The 23,451-nt window shown below is 42.6% G+C and overlaps 1 protein-coding gene across 1 annotated transcript in view; it reads right to left on the reverse strand.

Annotated features, from left to right (window-relative positions):
• RYR3 (ryanodine receptor 3) overlaps positions 1-23,451 on the reverse strand; it is a 517,407-nt gene that overhangs the window by 241,643 nt on the left and 252,313 nt on the right. Inside the window, exons 12-16 of the mRNA XM_047736987.1 lie at positions 22,794-22,915; positions 10,940-11,108; positions 9,408-9,543; positions 7,046-7,141; positions 5,145-5,263 (exon numbers count right to left, since the gene is read on the reverse strand). Coding sequence (XP_047592943.1) covers positions 5,145-5,263; positions 7,046-7,141; positions 9,408-9,543; positions 10,940-11,108; positions 22,794-22,915 — 642 coding nt within the window. The remainder of the gene's footprint in view (positions 1-5,144; positions 5,264-7,045; positions 7,142-9,407; positions 9,544-10,939; positions 11,109-22,793; positions 22,916-23,451) is intronic.

A 23,451-nucleotide genomic window follows, 5' to 3' on the forward strand; every position in this document is an offset into this window, starting at 1 on the left:
GAATTTCCTTTTCTTAAAAAGCTTAAATGGGTTTTTTTTAAAGGTGAAGGTAGTGTAGACAAGACGAGCCCACCATAGAGGGATGCAAAAGCATTGAACCTAGGGGTCATATATACTTCTGATGGAGAGGGAGCATCTTAGTGACCTCTGGGACATGTGGCCAGCTGTGGTAGGTACTGCTCAGCAGTCACCACACTCCATTTCCTTCTAGTCCTGAGCCCACAGGGCCTACAATTCCCAGCCACCCTTGCAGGGACGTGGCATCATGTGACTGAGTTGTGGGCACTGGAAAATGAGTGGACATCACCTAAAACGTCTACACAGTCCCCCTTGCACTCACACTCTCTTTCCAGCTGGACGTAGAGATTAGGAAAGATAACAAAGTCTTACTCCAACTGTGATCCAGCATCACTAGCATTACCTAGGAGTTTGCCAGAAATGCAGGGGCTTAGGAGCACCCCCCACCCCTGCCAGACTTACCAGCTGAGAACCTTCATTTTAACATGATGGGTAAGCACAGTGCCTTCTGAGAAGCCCTGTTCTAAGGGATGAAAGGACTGGAGTCCTCCCACTGAGTGGCCTAGGGCTGCGATGTGGAAAAAGAAATCTTCCTTATGAGAATTTGGGGATGTTCATCTTAGGAGTTAGGCTTCTCTCTATACCCAGTCCCAACGTGAGAATTTCCCTGGCTCATTCTGTGGAGGCCATCAGCTGCTGCTTGTCATTCTTTTTTGTTACTGACACCTCAGTTCATTCAACATCCTCCCCGTTTGTTTTTTAGCTCCACTAGTCTCTACCCCAAACACAGGCTTCTGTGGGAATTCTCCTTTAAAAATAAATACCTACTGGGGGGCACCTGAGTGGCTCAGACGGTTAATCCTCTGCCTTTGGCTCAGGTCATGATCCCAGGGTCCTGGGATCCAGCCCGGAATCGAATCGGGCTCTCTGCTCAGCAGGGAACCTGCTTCCCTTCCTCTCTGCCTGCCTACTTGTGATCTTTCTCTCTCTGTGTCAAACAAATAATCTTAAAAAAATAAATAAATAAAAAATAAAAATAAATAAAAATAAATACCTACTGGGTGTGGTGCATAAACAATGAATTTTGGATCACTGAAAAAAAAATTAAATTAAAAAAAAAGAAAAAGAAAAAATACCTACTGTATATCCGTGGAAACCTCATTTGGCAGTTGCATTCTGCCCTTCAGCTTTTGTCTATAAACAGCTCCATGCTAAAATGTATTTATTCTGTGTAAATGCTATAAAGATGCTAATTGTACTTATTCTGTGATTTTTTTTTTTTTTTAAAATCAAGTCCTAGATTGGAAAACGAGGATTTTGAAGCCTCTGAGGAACATATTTTTTTTCTTGTTGTGGATGTGAACCGGGTGGCTGGAAATACTTCCTTATTGCCTTGGCTGCCTGGGAGCTCAGAGATGATTCAGCAACTTTGTGGGAGCTGATGGTTTGCTTACCTGTGTTCTATCTTCCCCCCAACTCTGGCCAAACCTTCAATTCTGTTCTATACTTTCTCAGGACCCACGATGATCCTATTTTACCACATATATATATATATTTTTTTTCACAAGTGGCTCCAAATCCTTACAGAAAAACAAAACAAAACAAAACAAACTTTTATCTGGGGCGCCTGGGTGGCTCAGTCAGTTAGGCAGCTGCCTTCAGCTCAGGTCATGATCCCAGGGTCCTGGGATGGAGTCCCGCATTGGGCTCCCTGCTCAGCAGAGAGCCTGCTTCTCCCTCTCCCTCTCTGCCTACTTGTGCTCTCCATCTTTCTGTCAAATAAATAAAATATTTTTAAAAAATTTTACCTGTGCCAATGTTGAGGAGATCTGGAGTAAGGTAGGTGTGGGGGCAAATAAAAATGTCATGTTGTATTTTTATTATCAAATGCTTAGTCCATGGGAAAATCAGAAGGTGACTTACAGGGTTTGATAATTGTTCTTTTTACCAAAAAATAAAATCAGTGCTACTAACAGAGTAAGTAAGATGGGAATGGACTCTGGATTTACTCATTCATTCCTTTTATTCATGTATTACACCTTTAATAAACATGGATCAAGTGCCTGCCATGGATAACATGAGAGCCTGGCACTGGGAGGAATGCAAAGTTGGTCGCTGTCTTGAAGGAGCTTCGAGTCTGTGAGAGACATCTATGTGTAGGAAGGGCAGAGTGGAGCCACCAAGTAATGGAGTGCTAGCTGCATAAGATTTGAAATGGGGAGACCATGTTCAACTGGAACCAGAAAAAGCTTCATGGAGGCAGTGGCATTTGAATAAAATATTGAAGGGCAGACAGAACTGTGCTGGGTCCTGGAAAACTAAGAAGTGAGGAGATAGGGAGCAATCTGTAAGAGCCAAGTCACGGAGAGGTCGAGGGACAGAGGACCCTGAGAGAAAGGCATGTTCCCAGCGCACCCTTCCCTGTCCTTTTCACTCCAAAGATTGGGTTCTTTTCTTCAAACTTCCTGATCTTTGCTTGATCATGATTTAGATGAGTGGCAATGTCTTCCATGGCAGGGAGAAGAGCTAACAAGTGAAAAATCTCAGAGGCAAGGAAGCATACTAACGCCACTACTGTAAAAGCTCTCCATTCTCAACTTGCAATTGGAGTTGGAGTGGCACAAAAAGGGGTTCATCAAACCCATGAGATGTCCAACCCATTTTTTTTTTTTAATAAAAAAAGAAAAATGTCACGACCCTGAAGACCGTGGATGGACCCATAGGGACATTCAAATTTCAGTCTCAGAAATGCTAGCTTGTATAAAAATGCCTTCTACTTACAAATTCTTCCCTGCATGGTTTTGTATTTAGAGAGCTGTAAAAATAAGAACACAAGATTAAAAATATTCCCGCAGAACATGTGGACCCCAAAGAACAAGCTCAGAGAATGCAGTTTGAGAAACACTGGGAAGAATGTGAAGCTGTGAGTGGGAGACCCAAAGACTGGTCCCAGTCTGTCATGAATTAGCTGGGTGGCCCCATGGCAGGTGGCTTTACATCTCAGGGCCCACGTGCCAGCCCTGCTTCGGCCGCTGTCAAGTGGAAATAAGAACGCTACTTCCTGGGGTCATCCTGAGGACAAAGGAAAACACCTGTGAACATGGAGGACAGTACCTGGCATTTGGCAAATGCAAAATCAATGATCGCTATCATCATCGTCATCATTATTGTTGCCATTATTGGAAGAGCTGGGAGGTGCCCGGTGGTTTGAAAATGCTCTACATTCTCAGTCTCTGCTTCATGGAAAACTAAGTGAAGAGATCAGACACATGTGAAAATCCAGGACTTGAGAAAAAGGAGTGGCCTGGAGAGCAAAACACTACACGTTGGTATTTTCCTAACAAAGAAAATATCCCAGCGGAAGTCTGGCCTTGCCGTTGTTTACAAAGCTATACAAGGAGCCCTGGTGATGATCTGAGACAGATTTCTCTTGGAAAACAAATTTTATCCACTCCAATCATTTCTAAGGGAAGGTCTGAATTCATGGCAAGCCAACCTTCATCCAAAAATCCACCAAAAGACAAAAAAGAGATCTATCCCTGAGAGGCTTTTATGTACCTAGAACATATTGCCTGAAGTTTCCCAACACCACCGGAATTTCTCAAACAGCACCTTGGCTCTAGGAGATGAAAGGCTGTTCTGCTAGTCTGCTGGGATCACATATCAGTTATTGATTTGTAGCAAAGTCCTTTGGCTCAACTTGGCCTCCCATTTCTCCACTTTGGAATGGGCCGAATAGTCATCCACGTGCCACCAAGTGCCATCCATTACACGCTTTGTGGCTTCTGGCTCACAGAAGCCATAACAAAGCTGGTTATTCACTAAGCACGTTATGTGGTATGATCACAAAGAAGACCCAGGAGCAATGAAACGAGAGAGCAGCTTTTCTCCCATCTGCATGTACCTCATGGCTCGGACCGCGTGTTACTTGGGTGCTTATCAATTACTCTTATTATGCTTTGCAGACAGGAGGGAACAGATGCGGGTCTGATGCTGGAGCCTCATGCCTGCCTTTGATTTACCACATTCAGGAAAGCAATTACAGACGCCACATTTTTCTTTCTCTTCTTTGCCAAGTAATTTCACCGATACTAAGGACCATGGCTTTCTTGCTTCCTAAGGGAGACACACCTTGGCGAAGCTTTGGAGGCTCGCTCTCCCAGACATCCCTGAGATGTGTCTCAAACAAGCAGTGCCCCCAGATGAGGAGGCCCAGCGACCAAGCTGAGTTTTCTCCACTGTGTAGGTGCACAGCTGCTGCCCCTTATGTCACCGGCTCTTGAAATACTTCCCCTCAGCCTGAGGACCCTCCAGCTCACTCATTCGTCAGAGCAGTACCCCCCCCAGCTACAGGGCAGATATTGAAAGCCCAAGAAAAAACACATTTTAACAGCCCTTCTGTGCAGATTGTTCTGTCTAAGACATATAATTCCATAAAATTAGAGAGGCAGAATTTTAAGGCATCTCAAAAAATCGAAAGAGCTTTCCACCTTAGTAAATGAAGTGGCATTCTCTCCATTGCGCAGAGGGTATCACTGAGGCCCCAAAGCACACAGCTGTTTCGTATCAAAAGGAAGGGCTGGCAGCTTCAGTCCTCTTACCTGCTCATGTAGATTCATTTACATCACATGGTTTGACTCAGGGTAAATCTGAGTTCATTTACAAACAAGCCAGTTGCCAAGTTGTCCTATACTAGTCTTATCTGATTTTTGTGTATCTTCTTTATACAGCTTGGTATTAGCTGTTCCAGTACTGAGTTCCTGGGCTGAGGGTGGGAGCCAGTCCTGCAGCTGGCCTTGCCCAGACCCTCCTAGCTCAGTGCCTCCCTGTCGTTGGCTGTGTGCTCAGGGCTGAAGACAGTGACCTGGGCTTGGAAAGCGGAAACACAGAGAGAATATGCAAGACCCAGTGTGACTGCCTGGCTTGGAGTGTGCTCCTAGGTAAGGAAGGCTCTTTCAGAGCCTCAGTTTCCCAAGGTCAACTCTTCTCCCCCATCCACACCCCCAAATCAAAGCCAAGAAAGAGATTTGTCCACATGCTCTCAGTAATACACACTGCTTATGAAGCATTGGGGAGGGAAAAGTCAGGTCAAGTCCATCATTGCTTGGGTTCTTTCTGATACCTACCTTGTGATTCCGCCCATGCTTATCCAACAGGGAGATGATGGACTTGATGTGGCCCTCGGCTATCAGATTTAAGGCTTCTGGGCTTTCAATCAAGATGCAGTGCAAAACTTCCAAGATACCTGCATGAATGTCACAAAAAATCACCCGGACATGAAATGACCATCATCTAGAAACCTAAATTATGAGAAAAGACCATCCTGAGGGGACAGGATATTATCCGTTCCTTGACTATATTAAGTATCTCCAGTCAGAAGAACGACTGTGGCCGTGTCTGGCAGACTTCAGGAGCCTCGGCAGCCTACCTTGTCTGTAATTTAGAGAGGAGTTTTGTTTAGCACTGACGGTACCTCCCTTCTTCCTGGACAAAGATATGCATCCTCCTATGTCAAAATACAGAGAAGTAGCAAGTGAAGTAAGTCAGAGAAAAACAAATACCAGATGACTTCACTCCTACGTAGAATTTAAGAACTAAAACAAAGAAAAAAGAGACTCGACTATGAAGAACTGGTGGTTACCAGAGGGAAGGTGGGTGGGGGATGGGTGACATGGGGTGAAGAGTGCATCCTGAGGAGCCCGGAGTACAGCATGGAATTGCTGACTACGTCCTACACCTGAAACTGATATGACACTATGTCAGCCATACTTCAATTAAAAAAAGGAAAAAATTATAGAGAAGTGGCTGTAAAAATGGAATTCTTAATTTGGTCAAGCCAAGCAACACCTAAGTTTAAATATATCTAAAAAAGCAAATGCCCAGTTGACAACAAATTCTCAAGATCCTTCAAGTAATTTAGAAAGTATCTGGAGTTTTCCTTGAATGAGAAGTTTTCTGAGAACCACCCCAGAAATTATTTTCATTTCATGATGCACTGCTGTATCAAGCAAACTATAAACTCACCAAACAAAAACTACTTGTTTTGCCCCTTTTCTTGGAATGCTGTGTGGTTTTTGGTATTAAGCGAAAACTGAAGAAAAGCTAGCTGGTGCCCCCAGAGACTGGCACACACAAGGGCAAAGCACCATGATGGAAATATAAGGGAAGTGGTTGGCCTATGTCCTTATTGGTTTTAATGAGAAAATTCTCCTTGGTCTGTGTTTCTTGAGGCTTTTATAAATTACTATGAAATGTAATCTGGCCCATGGAGGAGGCACTGAAGAAGACAGAGGCTTGGGAAGACATAGGTGTAGGTGGATGGATAGTCCTTAAGAGAGCTTTCCTTTGGTCTGTCTGTTCAAGCTCCAGCCATCTCTAGACAATGAAAAAAGCATCAAACCTCTCAGTATCCCAGAGAGGGGCCCACATCTGTCATGTCCACTCATCTCTGAGGAAGACAACTGCTGAGCCTCACCGTAGACACTTAACCATGATAAACTCTCTCTGGCTCAGATTCTCTGTGAGTCATCAAGAAGGGTTGTAGATAGGGTGTCAAGGGTGATGGAGGTTGGCAGCAGGGGGTAAGGGGGACAATCATTTCCTCCTCTTCCATGGTCATTGTTCAGTCTGCTTCTGACCAAACAGTCTGGAGAAGCGTGTCCAGAGAGGATTTAGAAACCCAGAGAACAAGAGTGCAGGCAGCAAGGGAAGAGACCAGGAAACTGAGTGGGAGATGGGGAGGGGTGGTGGCGATCAAAAGATCCAGAGGGTGGAGATGAACACACAAAGTAAAAAATGAAACAGAAAAGGAAATCACTGAAGTCTAGCTTACTGTTGTTAAATAAAGTCAGAGCGATGCCAGGAAGATTTAGGACTTTATTTTTGTTGGGAGTAATTATTTGCAGATTGTTGTTAATTCAGTGGAAGAAAGAATTATTCAAGGATTCAACTTTTTTACTTTTTTTTTTTTTTTAACGCAAAGGGGGGAAAACCCCACCTTCTGCAGTTGTTTCCTGCCAATTCTTACCTGAGGAAGATTCTAGTCTGTCCAATTTGCTGATTAGCCAATCGAGGTTATTAGAGAATTGAGCACAGTTGTTTCTGTTTCCACGAATGAGAGCAGCTGCAAAGAAGGAAATGTTTGAGCATGTAGGTTAAAGGACACGAGGATGAGCATAAGAATTTGGGAAGCTGTCAAAGACTTAACTGCTTAGCAACTAAAAGGAACTGAGTGTAACAATCTTCCCCTTCCAAGCCCTTGGATACAATTGTTCCTATATTTGGAAGAGTAAAAATCTACCATTCACTCAAATATTCCAGAGAGTTTATGCACTGAACACCTGTCTACTTGCTGGGAACAGAGCAGTAGGAACACAACAACAAATCCCCTGCCTTTATGAAGAAGGTGAAAGAGACAATGAACACACAAATTCATAAAATTACTTTAGATAGCAACAAGCAAGAAAAATATCTGCTTGGTTACTGGTTTAAGAACTCCATTCTTTGCAGTGTTTTCTTAATCCTAGCTAGAGATTTGCAATTTTCCATGCTAAGGGAGGCATCCCAGTGAAAATAGCTGGGAAATTTGGCTAAACTAATAGGCAAATAATAAGGAAACATGAAACTCTAAAATATCTAAGTCACATCAGCATGTGACAATGATTCCCAAAGTGTGGTCCCAGGACTGGAATGTGTCACCTGAGAAATTGTTGGAAATGCAAATTCTCTGGCCTTATCCCAGATTTACTGAATCTGAAACTCTGGGGAGGGGACCCAGCATCGGTGTCTTAACCAACTCTCCGGTTGATTCTGACGCCTGCTCATGTTTGAGAACCACTGGTGGATGATATTGCTAAGGGAGGGAGAGAATTTGCTGTCAGTAGATTTTCACCAAGCTAGACCCAGCTAACAGCCCTCCATAGACCTGGCCTCTGCCACAGATCCACGTAAACTGGGCCCACACACTTCTTCTTTATTCTTTTGGTTTTCAAAGATAGGTTTTATAGATGCTTGAAAGATATTTGGATAAGGAAAGGTCTTCCTCCGGACCTCTGCTTTGTATCTCCACAGTTAGAGGACGGCAGAATTCAGTCGGATTTCCAGGTCAGCTGCAACAAAGGGGTTAAGCACAGGGTGCTGGGGGGTCAGCTGGCCTCACACCACAGTTCTAGAATTTACGACATGTATGGCCTTAGGGAAGTTACGACATTTCTGAGCATCAGTTTCTTCTGATTCATGACTAAACGGGTAACAGTACCTACACCTCAAAGTGTTGTTCCTCAGATCAAAAAGAGATATTCCACTGTTTGGCACAAAAAGCTCAGTAACTATTAACTACTCCTGTTGTAAAAATTACTGCTGAGTTAGAGCCATACCATTACAAAGTATTAAAGTTGGAAGGGATTTTACTACAGCGGTAGTCCAATCAGCCTGACCCTTGACATTGAGAATGTGCCCAACCGGATGTCTTCAGCTCCCCTCTGGCCCACTCACCTTTCTGTGAACTTCCTCCAATGGGAGATACACTTCAGAGCAAAAGCCCCAAATGCTGCCTCATTGTCTCATCTGGGCAACTACCAGTGGCCACCTTCTCACACAGGCCCATACCCTCTTCCACCACCTCCCTCCCCCAGTGTGGTGGTTTGGGCCCGTGTGGGGGTGCTGGTTACCGCAGGGCCCAGGACATCACCCCCACTCCATGCTGTGAGAAGAAAGGCTGGGTGCTGGAACTTCTTCACTCTCTACCTTTATTCCCTGAACAAAAGGAAATAATGAACAGGCCAAAGTAGCAGGAATCAGGACTGCCCGACAAGTGGCCAATGAGAGGTCGGAGAGCTGAAAAGAGGAACCATCCTTAATGTGAGGTGTCCAAGTCTACAACACGTGGAGGGCACTGCAAACACATTCGAGTCTTGTTCCCTCATTTTAAAGAGGAGGGACTGAGGTCCAGAGAGGTGAAGTGACTGTCCAGGGTGTTATGGGTGGTTTTGACAAGACCGATCCCCACCTGCTTTCACTTGCTGCTGACTTCTTGCTCTAAGTGTGGAAAATACAATAAGCTGCTGGCTAACAGAATGAATGGCTGGCTAACAGAATCAAATGGTTAGGAAAGGATTCCAAATGGTGCCTGGGTGGCTCAGCTGGTTAAGCGTCTGTCTTTGGCTCAGGTTGTGATCCCTGGGTCCTGGGATGGAGCCCTGCGTGGGACCCCTTGCTCAGCAGGGAGTCTGCTTCTCCCTCTGCCCCTCACCCTGATCGTGCTCTCTCTCAAATAAATAAACAAAATCTTAAAAAGAAGAAAAAGCTTCCAAGAATGGGGCTAGATGACCATCAGCCATGTAGAGATGCCCCCTTGGAAATCTTCTCAGGGAGAGGCTGTGTGTGCTTACCAAGCAGTTTGTAGAGGAGGTTCAGGATTTCCTTCCAAGCCATGCCACTCTCCTCCCTTGCGATCCCCGCAAAGTGTGCGACACTGTTGTAGATATTTAAGCGGTCAATGCAGTTTAACACAAGGGCCAACATTCCCTGTGAAGAACAGGTGGGGAAAAGATGAAAGCTCCTGATTAAGAAAGCAGGATTCTGTTCTTTTCCCTCCCAGGTCATTCACATTTTATAGCTGAGGACGCTAATGTGCACACAGACCATCACATGCCGGTTTGGATTTTGTTTTCTTCCTAAAAACAAAATACACATTCTTATGCCTCAGAGACATGAAATAGCATCCATATGGCCAGGGGTTGGGGAGAGGTGGGAATTAGCAGTTTCCTCATGACAGGTTTGCTCCCGTGTGTTTAACTCCATCTAAGGACATATCCAAAGTGGGAGCATGAATGAGGGTCCCAAAAGCTTGCTTTGGGCCTGGCGTGAAATGACCCTGACTCCCCCAGCAACAGCCCTCAATACAGTTCCTATTTTCCTATTAAATCTCAAGAAATTCCACTCAGATGCATAAGACAACCATGCTTGCTTCCTCCCTCTGTCAAAAGGGTAGGATTTAGAGACAATAAAACCAAAAGTGGATTTTAACTGCTTCTCTTCTAAATGACAATATGATGCTGCCCAGTGAGAACATCTGTGCCTCGTTGTGTTTAAAGAGAGAGAGAGTCTCAGTAGCCTTTCAGGCGTCATGTCCCCAGAGCCAGTCAGCTTGGATCAGGAGACTGAGCAGGGAATGGTCTATAGGCCCCTAACTTTGGAAACACCCAAGGAACAAGCCCTGTCCCCAGGAACAGGGGTGCTGCAGGAGGGGGACCATGGCCTGTTACTGCCAAATCATCACGTCCAAGTTCAAAGAAGGCCTGTGACTTTTCCAAGGTCACACCTCGCCAGGGATGAAGCCTAGGATGGAGCCAGAACTTGATCCAGGGCCTCCTGGGTCCCAAGTTAGTTTTTCCTTGCATCCAGGTCTCCTCCCTAGTGATCCAGACACTTGGGTTCTTGGTAAGACCTGGCTTTACTTGTTATCTTTCCAGTTCAGGTCCCCCGTCATTGCAGACATGGTAGAACCTGGGCATTTGTATTTTTTCAAACAGGTTTCCTAGGTAATTCTGACAGCTTCTAAAATTTGGGAATCACAGCCAATGCCATGCTTTAATAGCTGAGAATGAGCACAGACTGGGATATACACGTGCGCTGTGGCACTGAAGTTTTGAAGACTTGGAGTCTTCCAACTTCAGTGGGAGTGTGCCAAGATCCATGGTTACAATGTGTACTGGGAGCGTAACCACGGGTGGCGGACAGGGAAAGTCGGCTGCCAATGCATCCTTTCCTTTCCGGTGTCCCTCTCTCTCTTGTTCTTCCATCACTACCCGCATGCACGGAAACAAAGCTGAACTGCCATCATAAGGATATGCTAGCTCTGGGAATCTCTGTATTTATTCTCTCACAAAGAGAATCTCAACTTTTAATTTTTTCGACTTACCTCCTCCTTGAAGAGATTCTGTCTGTTCTTGAGCGAGCGGAGTTTGTTCTGTTTGTCCTCGTGCTGCATCTCCTCCTCGGGGGGCTGAAAGTAGGCAATCAAGTCCTGCAAGGTCTGCAGGACCTCCTGGATCGGCAGGGTGACAGGGGCCGCTGCGCGGTTGTTCCCGCTAAAAACACAAGATGGATGCGGCTCAGGTCTGGGCCTTGGGTGGGGACCCTGACGAGCGTCCACCGGGTCCTGGTTCTTACCCGCCCCACGATGGGCACCAGGCCCTGCTTCCCGCAGCAGTTGCCGAGTGATTACCACACATTCACGTCTGCCAACCAAAGAGCCACAGAAGAAAACATCTGACTCGATTTTAAAGACCTTACGTCAACAAAGGGAAATGACCCGTGCCTTCTGCCATGCTTTCTCTTTTTCTGCATAAGAACACTTTTTTTTTTTAAAGATTTTATTTATTTATTTGACAGAGAGAGATCACAAGTAGACAGAGAGGCAGGCAGAGAGAGGGAGGGAAGCAGGCTCCCTGCCGAGCAGAGAGCCCGATTCGGGACTCGATCCCAGGACCCTGAGATCATGACCTGAGCCGAAGGCAGTGGCTTAACCCACTGAGCCACCCAGGCGCCCACATAAGAACACTTTTAAAAATAACTTACTAACTCACAGTTCTTTCGAACGATCCCAGATTCCTCTTGGAACAGGTTAAACATTAGGTTGGAAGGGTTTCTATCAACTCCATCTGTGCTTTTGCCTTCTCTCTCCCTTTCTGTCTCTTTCTCTCTTCATGGTTTTCATGTCTCTGCATGGGTTTTTTTCATCAAGGTTTTGTGTGTGTGCATGTACACACTAGCTCCTCTTCCCCCTTTGTGGAGGTCTCCTCCGGACTTCCTGTGTGTGGTCTCCCCACTCTTTCTCAGCAATCGACCCCATCTCTCTGCATTCTTCCTCTCTGTCTTCATGTCCCCTCTTCAGTGTTCCCTCCCCCACCACCTCGCTTGCTCTCTCTGTTGTGGCCCTCCTATCCTGAATGTCTGTTTCTGCCCAACTTGGTCAGAGTTTTTCAAAAAGTCTTGTGATTAAATCCTGTCAATACAGAGAGACCACAAATCTCCACAGATGGGAAAAAGAAGCCATTTCCCATCCCCTTGATGGGTACATTGGTGAGCCTTCTGGAGAGCAAAGGCTATTAGAAGGAAGGGGAAAATGGACCCATCCCCTGTGAAACTGCCTCACTGCCCCAGGGGACGGGGAACTGGCTGAATGTATAAATCACCTCAGAACTTTTCCTTGGGTCAATTTCTAAGGAGTTCTCCTCAGCATTGACAGGATATTTGGTTACCTATTAGTCTGGACACATGCTAAGAAAAGACTTACCAGGCCTAAAGCAAAGGCTTAACAAGCCCAAAGAACACTCAGATTATGAAGTGACAATTCCAATTTTGTATACAAAAAGGCCAAGTGGATGAGATGAGGACAGAACCCCAGTGGACTACAGACACGGAGGTCCTTCTCACCAGGGTGGGCGCTGGCCCATGGGAAGAGCTACGGAAATGCTCACTTATGACTATCCAAGATACTACAGGATATAGAGAGTGGGAAAGAGAATGCTGTGAGGACATGAAGTGAACACAAAACCCAGTCAGGAATGACTTCCTAATTCTAGGTCCTTCTCACCAGGGTGGGCGCTGGCCCATGGGAAGAGCTACGGAAATGCTCACTTATGACTATCCAAGATACTACAGGATATAGAGAGTGGGAAAGAGAATGCTGTGAAGACATGAAGTAAACACAAAACCCAGTCAGGAATGACTTCCTAATTCTAGATTCAAGGAAAAATGAATACAGTATCTCCAGTATGTTTGGCCCAGATGCAGATTCTCCCAACCCCTGCCCCCCTTTTTTAAAAATTTTGAGTTTACTAGAAACAATGACATAAGTAAATAGTGTTGCTTTGGGTATATATATATATATATGTTGCTTTGGGTATATATATATATATATATATATATATATATATATATGATGAAAAGATAAAAGACATTTTTAGTATTTTTGTAGTTTGAAGAGAGAACTATACAGGGGGCCAGAAAACCCAATTTATAGTCATTGCCATGAACCTATGATATTTGGAGTGTCTCTAAGCCTCCTATGCTTGGTTTTCCACCTAGAAAATAGGAAGGGTACAACCTTTATTATTGCCAGGGTCCTTCTGGGTCTAATTTTGTTCTGTGGGTTCTCATTGCTAGATTGCTTCATCTTGTCCCTTCGAAACCCATCAATATGATAGTATTCCCCTGGACTAAAGGCAGATCTCTCCTTCCCTCAAAACAGAACACATCCCACCCACAGGCCTGGCACTAGGGACAGTGGGGAAACAGACACGACCTCTGAATGGCGTCATGGTGATCACCTTCTACTCCAGAACCTTGGGGGAGACCCAGATGCACCCGGCTTAGGGACAAGATGGTGTCTCAATTCAGAATGAACTACAATGGTACCTTGATCATCCCAGCTTTTTTTTTTTTTTTTTTTTTCTGCTCTCTGATTCAGCCACTGCCCCACTATGTTCCCAGATTTTTGCAAGGACTTCTTTTGTTTAATTCAAGTAAGATCTCAGGGGATTCTGAATATTTACCATACTATTACCATAACACAATTATTTATGTAATGTTTCCATCCTAAGGTTAAACTCAGGACAGCAGGATAGTATCTACTCGTCAGCAGGATTTCTGAGACTCCCTCACCTTTCACATCGTTCATGTGTCCTACTGGACAGCTCCCAGCAACTGCCCAGAGGATGATGATGAGACGGCACAAGAAAACTTTAACCTTTCTTCCTCATTTTTCTTTCTTCTTCCTTCCCTATTCATTTAACTTTAATTTGCTTTCTCAAAAGGCCACCCCCTCCTTCTGGTTTCCATTATACACAGATTGTTCTGTCAGTTTCTCAAAAAAGACAGGAGGGGAGAATCTCCTTACCATTTTTTTTTTTTAGTCTTTCACTTCCCAGCTCTTGCAAAATTCAAGTACTATGGCTTTTGCAGCTCCCATCCCTGCTGCACAGGTTTATTTTTCAGCAGTCCTCCTTTCTTCTAAAACATCCTGTGGCTCAGAGAACCATGAATTTCCCCAATTGACAGGGGAACATCCAGATCATCTGACTGAGGAACTCAGGAAATCCTCTCCCTCACAAAAATGATGATAAAATGGGGCAAAATCATCCCAAACAATTTTTTTTAAGGACTCTGGAAATTGACCAAAGGCATACAGCAAATTGAGGTTTTTTTGTTTTGTTTTGTTTGTTTTAAATAATGAGGCTTGGTGAAGCACCTGGGTGGCTCAGTTGTTTTAAGCGTCTGTGGTCAGCTCCAGTCATGACCCCTGGGTCCTGGTATAGAGCCTCACATTAGGCTTCCGGCTCAGTGAGGAACCTGCTTCTCCTTCTCTCTCTGCCTGCTGCTCCCTCTGCTTGTGCCCTCTCTTTCTCAAATAAATGAATAAAATCCTTAAAAATTAAAAAAAAAAAAAAAAGAATGAGCCTTGCTAAGAGATGTAGGAACCTATGGTGTTTCAGCCTGAGGCTGTCCTTAGGCCCTCCTCTAGCTTTAGATCAAAGAAGTTCTAACAAAGTAGGGCAGACCCTGAGCAAGGTCACACACGTACTTGGAAAGAACTGGAGAGGGATGTAGCCATCTACTTATCTCTGGCTGAATCTGAGGTTGTGGGCAAGCAGAAAGCGAAATCCAGGACAGACCTAAAACTGTGTGAACTCTGAATGTGTTATCTAACCCGCAAGCAGGCCCATCATCAAATACCTGTAAGAAATACTAGGCAACCAGGCTGAGCTTGTAAGAAATACTGAGGGAAGTGCTTCAGATTGAAAGAAAATGACACCAGAGAGTAACTAGAATCCATATGTAGGAATAAAGAGCACCAGTAAAAGTAATTATGTAGGTAAATATAAAATATGGTATAAATATGTTCATTTCTTTTTTGTTTTTATATTTTTAAAAAAACAAACAGATGGGGCACCTGGGTGGCTCAGTTGTTAAGTGTCTGCCTTCAGCTAAGGTCATGATCCCAGTATCCTGGGATCGAGCCCCGCATCGGGCTCCCTGCTAGGCAGGAAGCCTGCCTCTCCCCCTCCCACTCTCCCTGCTTGTATTGCCTCTCTTGCTGTGTCTTTCTCTGTCAAATAAATGAAATCTTTAAAAATATAATAAAAAAATTAAAAACGAATGGATAAGAAAATAATTGTAAAACTGTACTGCTGGGCTTATACCAAAGGAGGATGTAATATATATAGCATTATTATTTCAAGAAGGAAGGCCAGAATGGAATGCTGGAGCAAAGTTGCTTGGTTTTACATGTTAAGTTAGTTTTAATTCGAGGTAGAGTGTCACAAATTAAACACCTACCAAGTTGCCTAGAACAACCACTAAGAATATAACTCAAGACAGTAGTAAAAAACAAACAAAACCCCCAAAAACCCAAATGACTCAGCAAAGGAATTAAAATGGTAGACTAGAAAATATCTAACACAAAAGAAGGCAATAAGGAAGAGAGAAACAAAAAGAACATGAGATATATAAAAATCAGATAGCAACATGGCAGACATAAATTCAACAGTTTAAATAATTACATTATCTATAAATGGATTACACACAACAATAAAAGGAGAAGACTGTCAGAGTATATTTAGAAAACAAGATTCAATGTATCCTCTGTACAAGCACTTTATAGATTCAAAGACACAGACAGGTTGCAAGTAAAAGGCGTGAAGAACTTATTCCTTGCCAACAGTAACCACGATCTGTATGTGAGACCTCTGGAGTGGCTCTACAAATTAGACTTTAATAAAAATATGTTCATTTAATAAAAAATGTTCATAGAGAAAAAAAGGGAAATGTTTTCTAATTATAAAAAAGTCAATTTATCAGGGAGATATATCCGTTATGAACATATAACCACCCAACAACAGACACCAAAATACATGAAAGCGAAAGTTGAGAAAACCGAGGGAGAAACAGACAATTCAGCCTAATAGTGAGAGATTAAACACCCTATTCTCAGTTAACATCTTCTAATGTAACTAGTTTATAAAAGGCAAAACCATATGATCATCCAAATAGAGAAAGAAAAAGAATTTGCCAAAATCTAACACATTCAAGATAAAAGAAACCTCTTAACAAACACAGGAACTCAAAAGAACTTTCTTAACCCCATAAAAGTCACCTACAAAAGCCCTACAATTAACATCATATTCAATAAACAAAGACTGAGTGTTTTCCTGCTAAGATAGGAGAAGAAAAGGATATATGTTTTTTCCACTTTTATTTCACATTGTAATGGATTTCTAGCCATTGCAATCAAGGGCGGCGAGGAGCAGGAAAGAAAGGGCATCCATATTGTAAAGGAAAAAACCAGAACTTTATTAACAGATGACATGATCCTGTTTGTAGATAAAGAATGCACACCAAAAAAAAAAAAAAAAAAAAAAAAAAAATCCACTAGAATAAACTTTCCAAATAAGTCACAGGACGCATGATTGATATTTAAAAAACTCAATTTCTGTTCCTCCCATATTATGTATGCAGTGAACAATTTGAAAATAAATTAAGAGAACAATTCCATCTGTAGTAGCATCAAAAATACTTAGGGATAAATTTTATAGATGACACCTAAGACTTAAACACTGAAAGCTATAATATCTTGCTGAAAGGATTTCAAGAAGAAAAGATAAAGGGAGAGACATTCTATATTCACGAATTAGAAGATTCAGTACAATTAAGATAAAAGTTCTCCCACCAAATTGATCTAAAGTTTCAATGCATTTCCTATCAATATCCTGGCAAGCAAAAATTGACAAATTCACCCTAAAATTTATATGGGAATTCAAAAGACCCAGAAAAGCCAAAATAATTTTGAAAAAAAAGTATAAAACTAGAGGATTCTATTGGATTTCAATACTTACTACAAAGCTATGTTCATCAGGACAGTGTTGTTTTAAATTTATGGTCACTTGGCTTTTGACAAAGGTGCCAAGGCAATGTGATGGAGGAAAGAGCCTTTCCAAGAATCAGGCAGGGACAATGAGGTATCAAAATGATTTACTTTAAAAGAAAAAAAATAAGAATTTCAATTCTTACCCCAGGCCCTACCCAAAAACAGATTCAACATGGATCACAGAGCTAATGTAAGAGCTTAAATTACAAAACTTTCAGAAGAAACGCAGGAGAAAGTCCTGGCGACTCTGGGTTGGGCAAGAGCTCTTAGGACACTCAAAAGCACAATCCAGAAACAAAAGTTATGCTAAATTGGACTTCACCAATATTAAAATGTTTGTGCTTCAAAGACATCATTAAGAAAAGGAGAAAAAAAGCCACAGACTACGAGAAAATATCTTCAAATCACGAAGCAATAGAAAACTTGCAACCAGAAGATACAAAGAATTGTCAAATGTCAGTGTGAAGACAAACCACCCAACCAAAAAAAAATAGGCAAAGCCTTGATTACATTTTCCTAAGGAAGATATATGAATAGCTAATAAGTACATGAAAAGACATTCAAAATCATTAGTCATTTTGGAAATGCGAATTAAAATCATAACAGCATACCACTTCATAAGCCACTAGAATGTCTACAATCAAAAACAGACAATATGGGTGTGGAGAAATTGGAACTTTGTATATCTGAGTGGAACATAAAATGGCGTATCTGCTTTGGAAAGAGGGCTTCCAGTTTCCTAAAAAAATTAGACATACCCAAATATCCAGTGGACTTTGTTAAGTGAAATAAGAAAGGCACAAAATGACAAATTTTGTATGATTCTAGTGAAATTAGTGAAATTCATAGAAAGGTTGAATACTGTTTACCAGGGCCTGGTGGAGAGGGGGGAAGAAGGCAGAGTTATTGTTTAATGGGTATAAATTTCTGTTTGCAATGCTGTAGAAGTTCTGGGGATGGACAGTGGTGATGATTGTATAAAAATCTGAATTTGGTTAATATCACAAATGGTGCACTTAAAACTGGTTGAAATGGTAAATGCTATGCTCTGTATATTTTATCATAAAAATATAAACATGTTGGGGCACCTGGGTGGCTCAGTTGGTTAAGTGTCTGCATTTGGCTCAGGTCATGATCCTGGGGTCCTAGGACTGAGCCCTACATTGGGCTCCCCACTCAGCGGAGAGTCTGCTTCTCCCTTTGCCTCTACCCCTCCCCCAATTTATGCTTTTTCTCTCACTCACTCTCTCTCAAATAAAATCCTTTTTTAAAAAAATACATATAAATGTTAAACAAATTACATATGACTTTGCAATTCCACTTCCTGGTATTTACCCAAGAGAAGTGAAAAAACATATCCAAAGACTTTTACACAAATATCCATGGAACCAATACTGATAATAAACAAAAACAGAAAAAACCCACTGATTTTCAACTGACAAACAGAATGTGAGGTACACCTATACCTGTCTGTCTCTCTCTCTCTCTAGATCTCTCTATATACACACGTGGGTATACACACTCACATATACACAGTCATATACACAATCATATATATATGTGTATATATATATATACACACTTATATATGTATGTGTATATGAGATATACATACAAAGGAACATTCTTCAGCAATAAAAAGCAACAGAAACCTATTGCAGTACAATAGGGATGAACCTCAAGAAATGTAATACTAAGGGAAAAGGCCAGGATCAAAAGACAATATAATGTATAAATCAACTTATAAAGGTATTAAATTGAGAGAGACCAAAGCTAGATGATTGGTTGTCTAATGCTGGGGGCGGGAAATTACATATACTATAATAGGCATAAGGGATCTTTTTGAGGTGATAGAAATGCTTGAAAAGCAAATTATGGAGATAGTTGCATAGCTCAGTAAAGTTATTAAAATTCACTGAGTTGCACACTTAAAAGGATAGATTTTATGATATGTAAATTATAATCCAATAAAGCTGTTTAAAAATAATTTTCCCACTGTCAGGTATGTAACTCCCACTGACTTTTTAAAGTAATAGCTTTATTAAAATATAATTCACATATTACACAATCATCTATTTAAAGGGTACAATTCAGTGGTTTAATGGTTTTTAGTATATTTATAGTTTGGCAACCATTGCCTCAATCAATTTTAGAACTTTTTTCATCAGCTTCCGTCCAAATCCCATACCCATTAGCAGTCACCGGCCCTGACCCCTCTGGGCCAACCACTGATCTACTTTCTGTCTCTATGGAAATGCCTATTCTGGATATTTCATATAAGTAGAATCCTACCATGAACAGCCTGTATCAGTACTTCATCCCTTTTTATGGATAAGTAATATTCTATTGTGCGAAAACGGCACATTTTGTTTATCCATCCATCATTGGTCATTTGGGTTGTTATCACTTTTTGGTTATTATGAATAATGCTGTTTGGAACATCTGTGTACCAGTTTTTGAGTAGACATATTTCATATCTCTTAGGTATATAACCTAGGAGTAGGACAGTTTGGTCATATGTTTAACTTTTTGAGGAATTTCCAGATGGTATTCCAACATGGCTGCCAACATTTTACATTCCCACCAACAGAATATGAAGGTTCCAACTTCTCCACATCCTGTCTCACACTTCGTATTAAGTCTCTTTAATTACAGTCATCCCTGTGGGAGTAAAGTTCTCTCACTGTGGTTTTGATTTGCATTTTTCTTCATGGCCAATAGCATTGACCATCTTTTCATATGCTTATTGACCATTTGAGTATTTTCTTTGGAGAAATGTCTATTCAGATCTTTGCCCATTTTGTAAATTGGTCCATTTGTCTTTTTAGGGTTGAGCTGTAAGAGTTCTTTATTCTAGATACAAGTCTCTTGTCAGATACATGATTTGAAATATTCTTTCCCATCACCTAGGTTGTTTTTTTCACTTTCTTGATGGTGTCCTTTGCAGCAAAAAACTTTTTAATTTGATCAAGTCCAGTTTATATATATTCTTTTGTTGCTTCTGTTTCTGGTGTCATATTGAATAAACCATTGCCTAATTCAAGGTCATAAAAATTCAAGCCTATGTTTTCTTCCCAAGTTTTTATAGTTTTGGGTCTTATAATTAGGTCTTTGATCCATTTTGAATTAATTTTTATATAGGTATGAGGCAGGGGCCTCTGACTTTTAAGACAGGCACAAGGGCAGTGTTTCAGAGAACTGAGAACCAAATAAAAAAATAAAGCCATTCAACCTCTAGGATGATGGTTCCGGATATAGTCAAGACTACATGAAAAGCTCATTTTTGCACACAGCCATCTTTTAATTCCTGTACCAAGCTATTCATTCTAATATCCTTCCTCTGAAGAAGGGGAGGAGGTCTGGACATGATGGGGCATAGAAAGGAGGAAGCACTGTTTGGGGATCACAGGAAACCAGTGATAGTGCAATGGCTGATGCGTAGGCCCCAGTTCCATTGGAATGGTAGGAATACCTCGTTGTCTACTTTCCCTTCTCTATTTTGGTAATGGGATGCCTGAGTGGTACTGGGAACACAGCCTACCAACCAGACATTATATTTCTCAATCTCCCTGCAGTTAGGTGTGGTTATCTGACTGATTTTAATTAGTTGAGTACAAGAAAAGCAATCTACTTCTAGGTCATATTTTTAAACAAAAGAAATCACTTATCCTCCACCACTCCCAATTTCCTCACCCCACCCCACTCCCTTTTTTTCTCGCAGTACAGATCTGAGAAATGATGCTAGCACGTTATTTTTGATCATGTACATGAGGAAAATATACCAGGATAGTTGGTCTCAGTGGTGTTGAATATTAGAATCTTCAATTCTAGAACACACAACTGGGGAGCTTGAATCAAAAGCTGGTGTTTGAATCCCATCACAGAAATTCTAGAGATCTGTTTTTAACTATTTGTATTTTTTAAAAGATTCATTTACTTATTTCAGAGAGAGAGAGAGCAAGCAAGCCGGGGGGAGGGGCAGAGGGAAAGAATCTCAAGCAGACTCCAGGCTGAGCTCAAATCTCAGGACTCTGAGGTCATGACCTGAGCCGAAATCAAGAGTTGGATGCTTAACCAACTGAGCCACCCAGCTGGCCCACCACAGAAATTCTAATGCAATCAGTATGAGATGCCACCCAGGCATCAGGGTATTAAAAACTCTCCATGGGGCGCCTGGGTGGCTCAGCAGATTAAAGCCTCTTCCTTCGGCTCAGGTCATGATCCCAGAGTCCAGGGATCGAGCCCCACATCGGGCTCTCTGCTCAGCAGGGAGCCTGCTTCCCTTCCTCTCTCTTTCTCTGCCTACCTGTGATCTCTGTCAAATAAATAAATAAAATCTTAAAAAAAAAACCACAAAACTCTCCAGACGAATCTCACGTGTGGCCAAGGGTAAGACCCCTCCTCCAGGGGCGCCTGGGTGGCTCAGTCGGTTAAGCCACTGCCTTTGGCTCGGGTCATGATCCCAGAGTCCTGGGATCGAGTCCCATGTTGGGCTCTCCATTCAGCAGAAAGCCTGCTTCTCCCTTCTCCCTCTGCCAGCTGCTCTGTCTACTTATGCTCTCTGTCAAAATAAATAAATAAAACCTTAAAAAAGAAAAAAAAAAACCCTCCTCCAGGGCAAAGGTTTGTCAACTTCAGCATGCTTCAACATCAGCTGGAGGGCCTATCAAAACACGATTTCCTGGGGTATCACCTTCCAGGTGTCTGATTCGGTGACACCCGAGAACGTGTTAAAAATACACATTCTCGGGACGCCTGGGTGGCTCAGTTGGTTAAGCAGCTGCCTTCGGCTCAGGTCATGATCCCAGCGTCCTGGGATCGAGTCCCACATCAGGCTCCTTGCTTGGTGGGGAGTCTGCTTCTCCCTCTGCCTCTGCCTGCCATTCTGTCTGCCTGTGCTTGCTCTCTCTCCCTCTCTCTCTGACCAAAAAAAAAAAAAAAAAAAAAATACACATTCTCAGGTGATGCTACTGTGCTAGTCCAGTACACTTTAAGAAACCAGCAAGATAAAAGGACCCTGAGCCTCAGTCGCCCAACCTGGGCTACCCTATATTCTTACTTAGATGAGAAATAAATGTATCTTGAACTGCAACTGCAGCTTAGCCTATATCCTAACACACATTACTTGGATCGTGGTATTCCAACTGGAAAAGTCAAGGTAAACAAAATTGTTCTCATTTCATGCAAATTCACGCACGCAATTTAAGGCCCCTCGGCATTAGAGCTCTTTTCCTACAAAAGAAGGATGACTTGGAACACTGCACTGTTTACAATAGAATCCATTTCTCCCGGTAATTGGTGAACACAGTCCACAGCGTTCTGCTCTGGCAGCACCGTTTAGGCATTGAGGGGATTATGACCCACGCAGGCACCTCAGTTACTGTTCCCATTTAAGTCCCAGCCACAGGTGGGTAACCCCCAAGGCTTTCAATGCAAATCCACTTGGATCAAAACCATAGCAACGATTCTGAATGATGGAGAAAGCTTTTCTAAATAGGGCAAAACAGCACAAAGGGTGTGGATCCATTTTTCCCTCTTCACATATGAATCCAAAAGGGACCTGCAGTGCTCCAGGCACTCATCACTTAATATTCGGCAGGAGACCCTGGGTATTCCTGACGCCAACCCGAGTGACCAGTGGGGGCAGAAGCATGTGTGGGGCCAAGGGTAAAGCTAGGAGGTCATCTCCTGAGAAAGACTATTTAGTCCCAAGCTCTCTATGGTAAAACTCTTTGCTGATGTTTAATAATTTCCTGAAAACTTGTAGTATCAAAAGGGGATGGGGAGGTAGGATTGGATTTTCCCAGAGTAGAAACTAACAGAAGAAAGGAAGGAGCTTCTGTACCTTACAAACTGGCTGAATAAGGCTGTTGTGTTCCGGATGATTCGAGCAGCCTGCGACTCCTCACGCTGGCATCTCTGCAGTGTTAACCCGTCATCCATGTGGCCTTCTTGGTGGAGTATGACCTACCCACAGAGCCAAGGACACCACGTCCGGTTACACGCTACTTCATAGCTGGACAGTCGCCATTTCTTGCCAGATTACCCCCATCCCTTGTATTCCTTCTCCCCAGCCAAGTTCCCCCGTGCCCCCTTGAAAACGGGCCATTAACGGAGTTATTCTGCCCGCACTCCCCATTACTGACCTATGAATCATTCCTGAGACAGTGTTTTGATGAAAGTAAAATTTTATGTGCTACTGTGGTATGAGTTACAGTAAATTCCTTAGGCTTAGACGGCCCATTTGAAAAGGTGCAAACATATTTTGTAATAGATTTTTCTCTTGAAATGAACTCAAAACTTTACCCTTGGAAATGGAAGAAAGTCACTTTGTTCAGAGCCTTTTCCTCCAGAGATAAATTGAGCAAGAAAAGCAAGATAAAGAAAAATGCTCTACTGGGACTGGGCTTGGGTTCCTCTCCTGAAGGACAGCTACTATTGAACATAAAACTGGGGAAGCAAGTCTTCTGATGGAGGCTGAGAAGGGCATTTGAAGGCACAGA

The sequence above is a fragment of the Lutra lutra genome, chromosome 7, assembly GCF_902655055.1.
Source record: "Lutra lutra chromosome 7, mLutLut1.2, whole genome shotgun sequence".
NCBI lineage: Eukaryota > Metazoa > Chordata > Mammalia > Carnivora > Mustelidae > Lutra > Lutra lutra.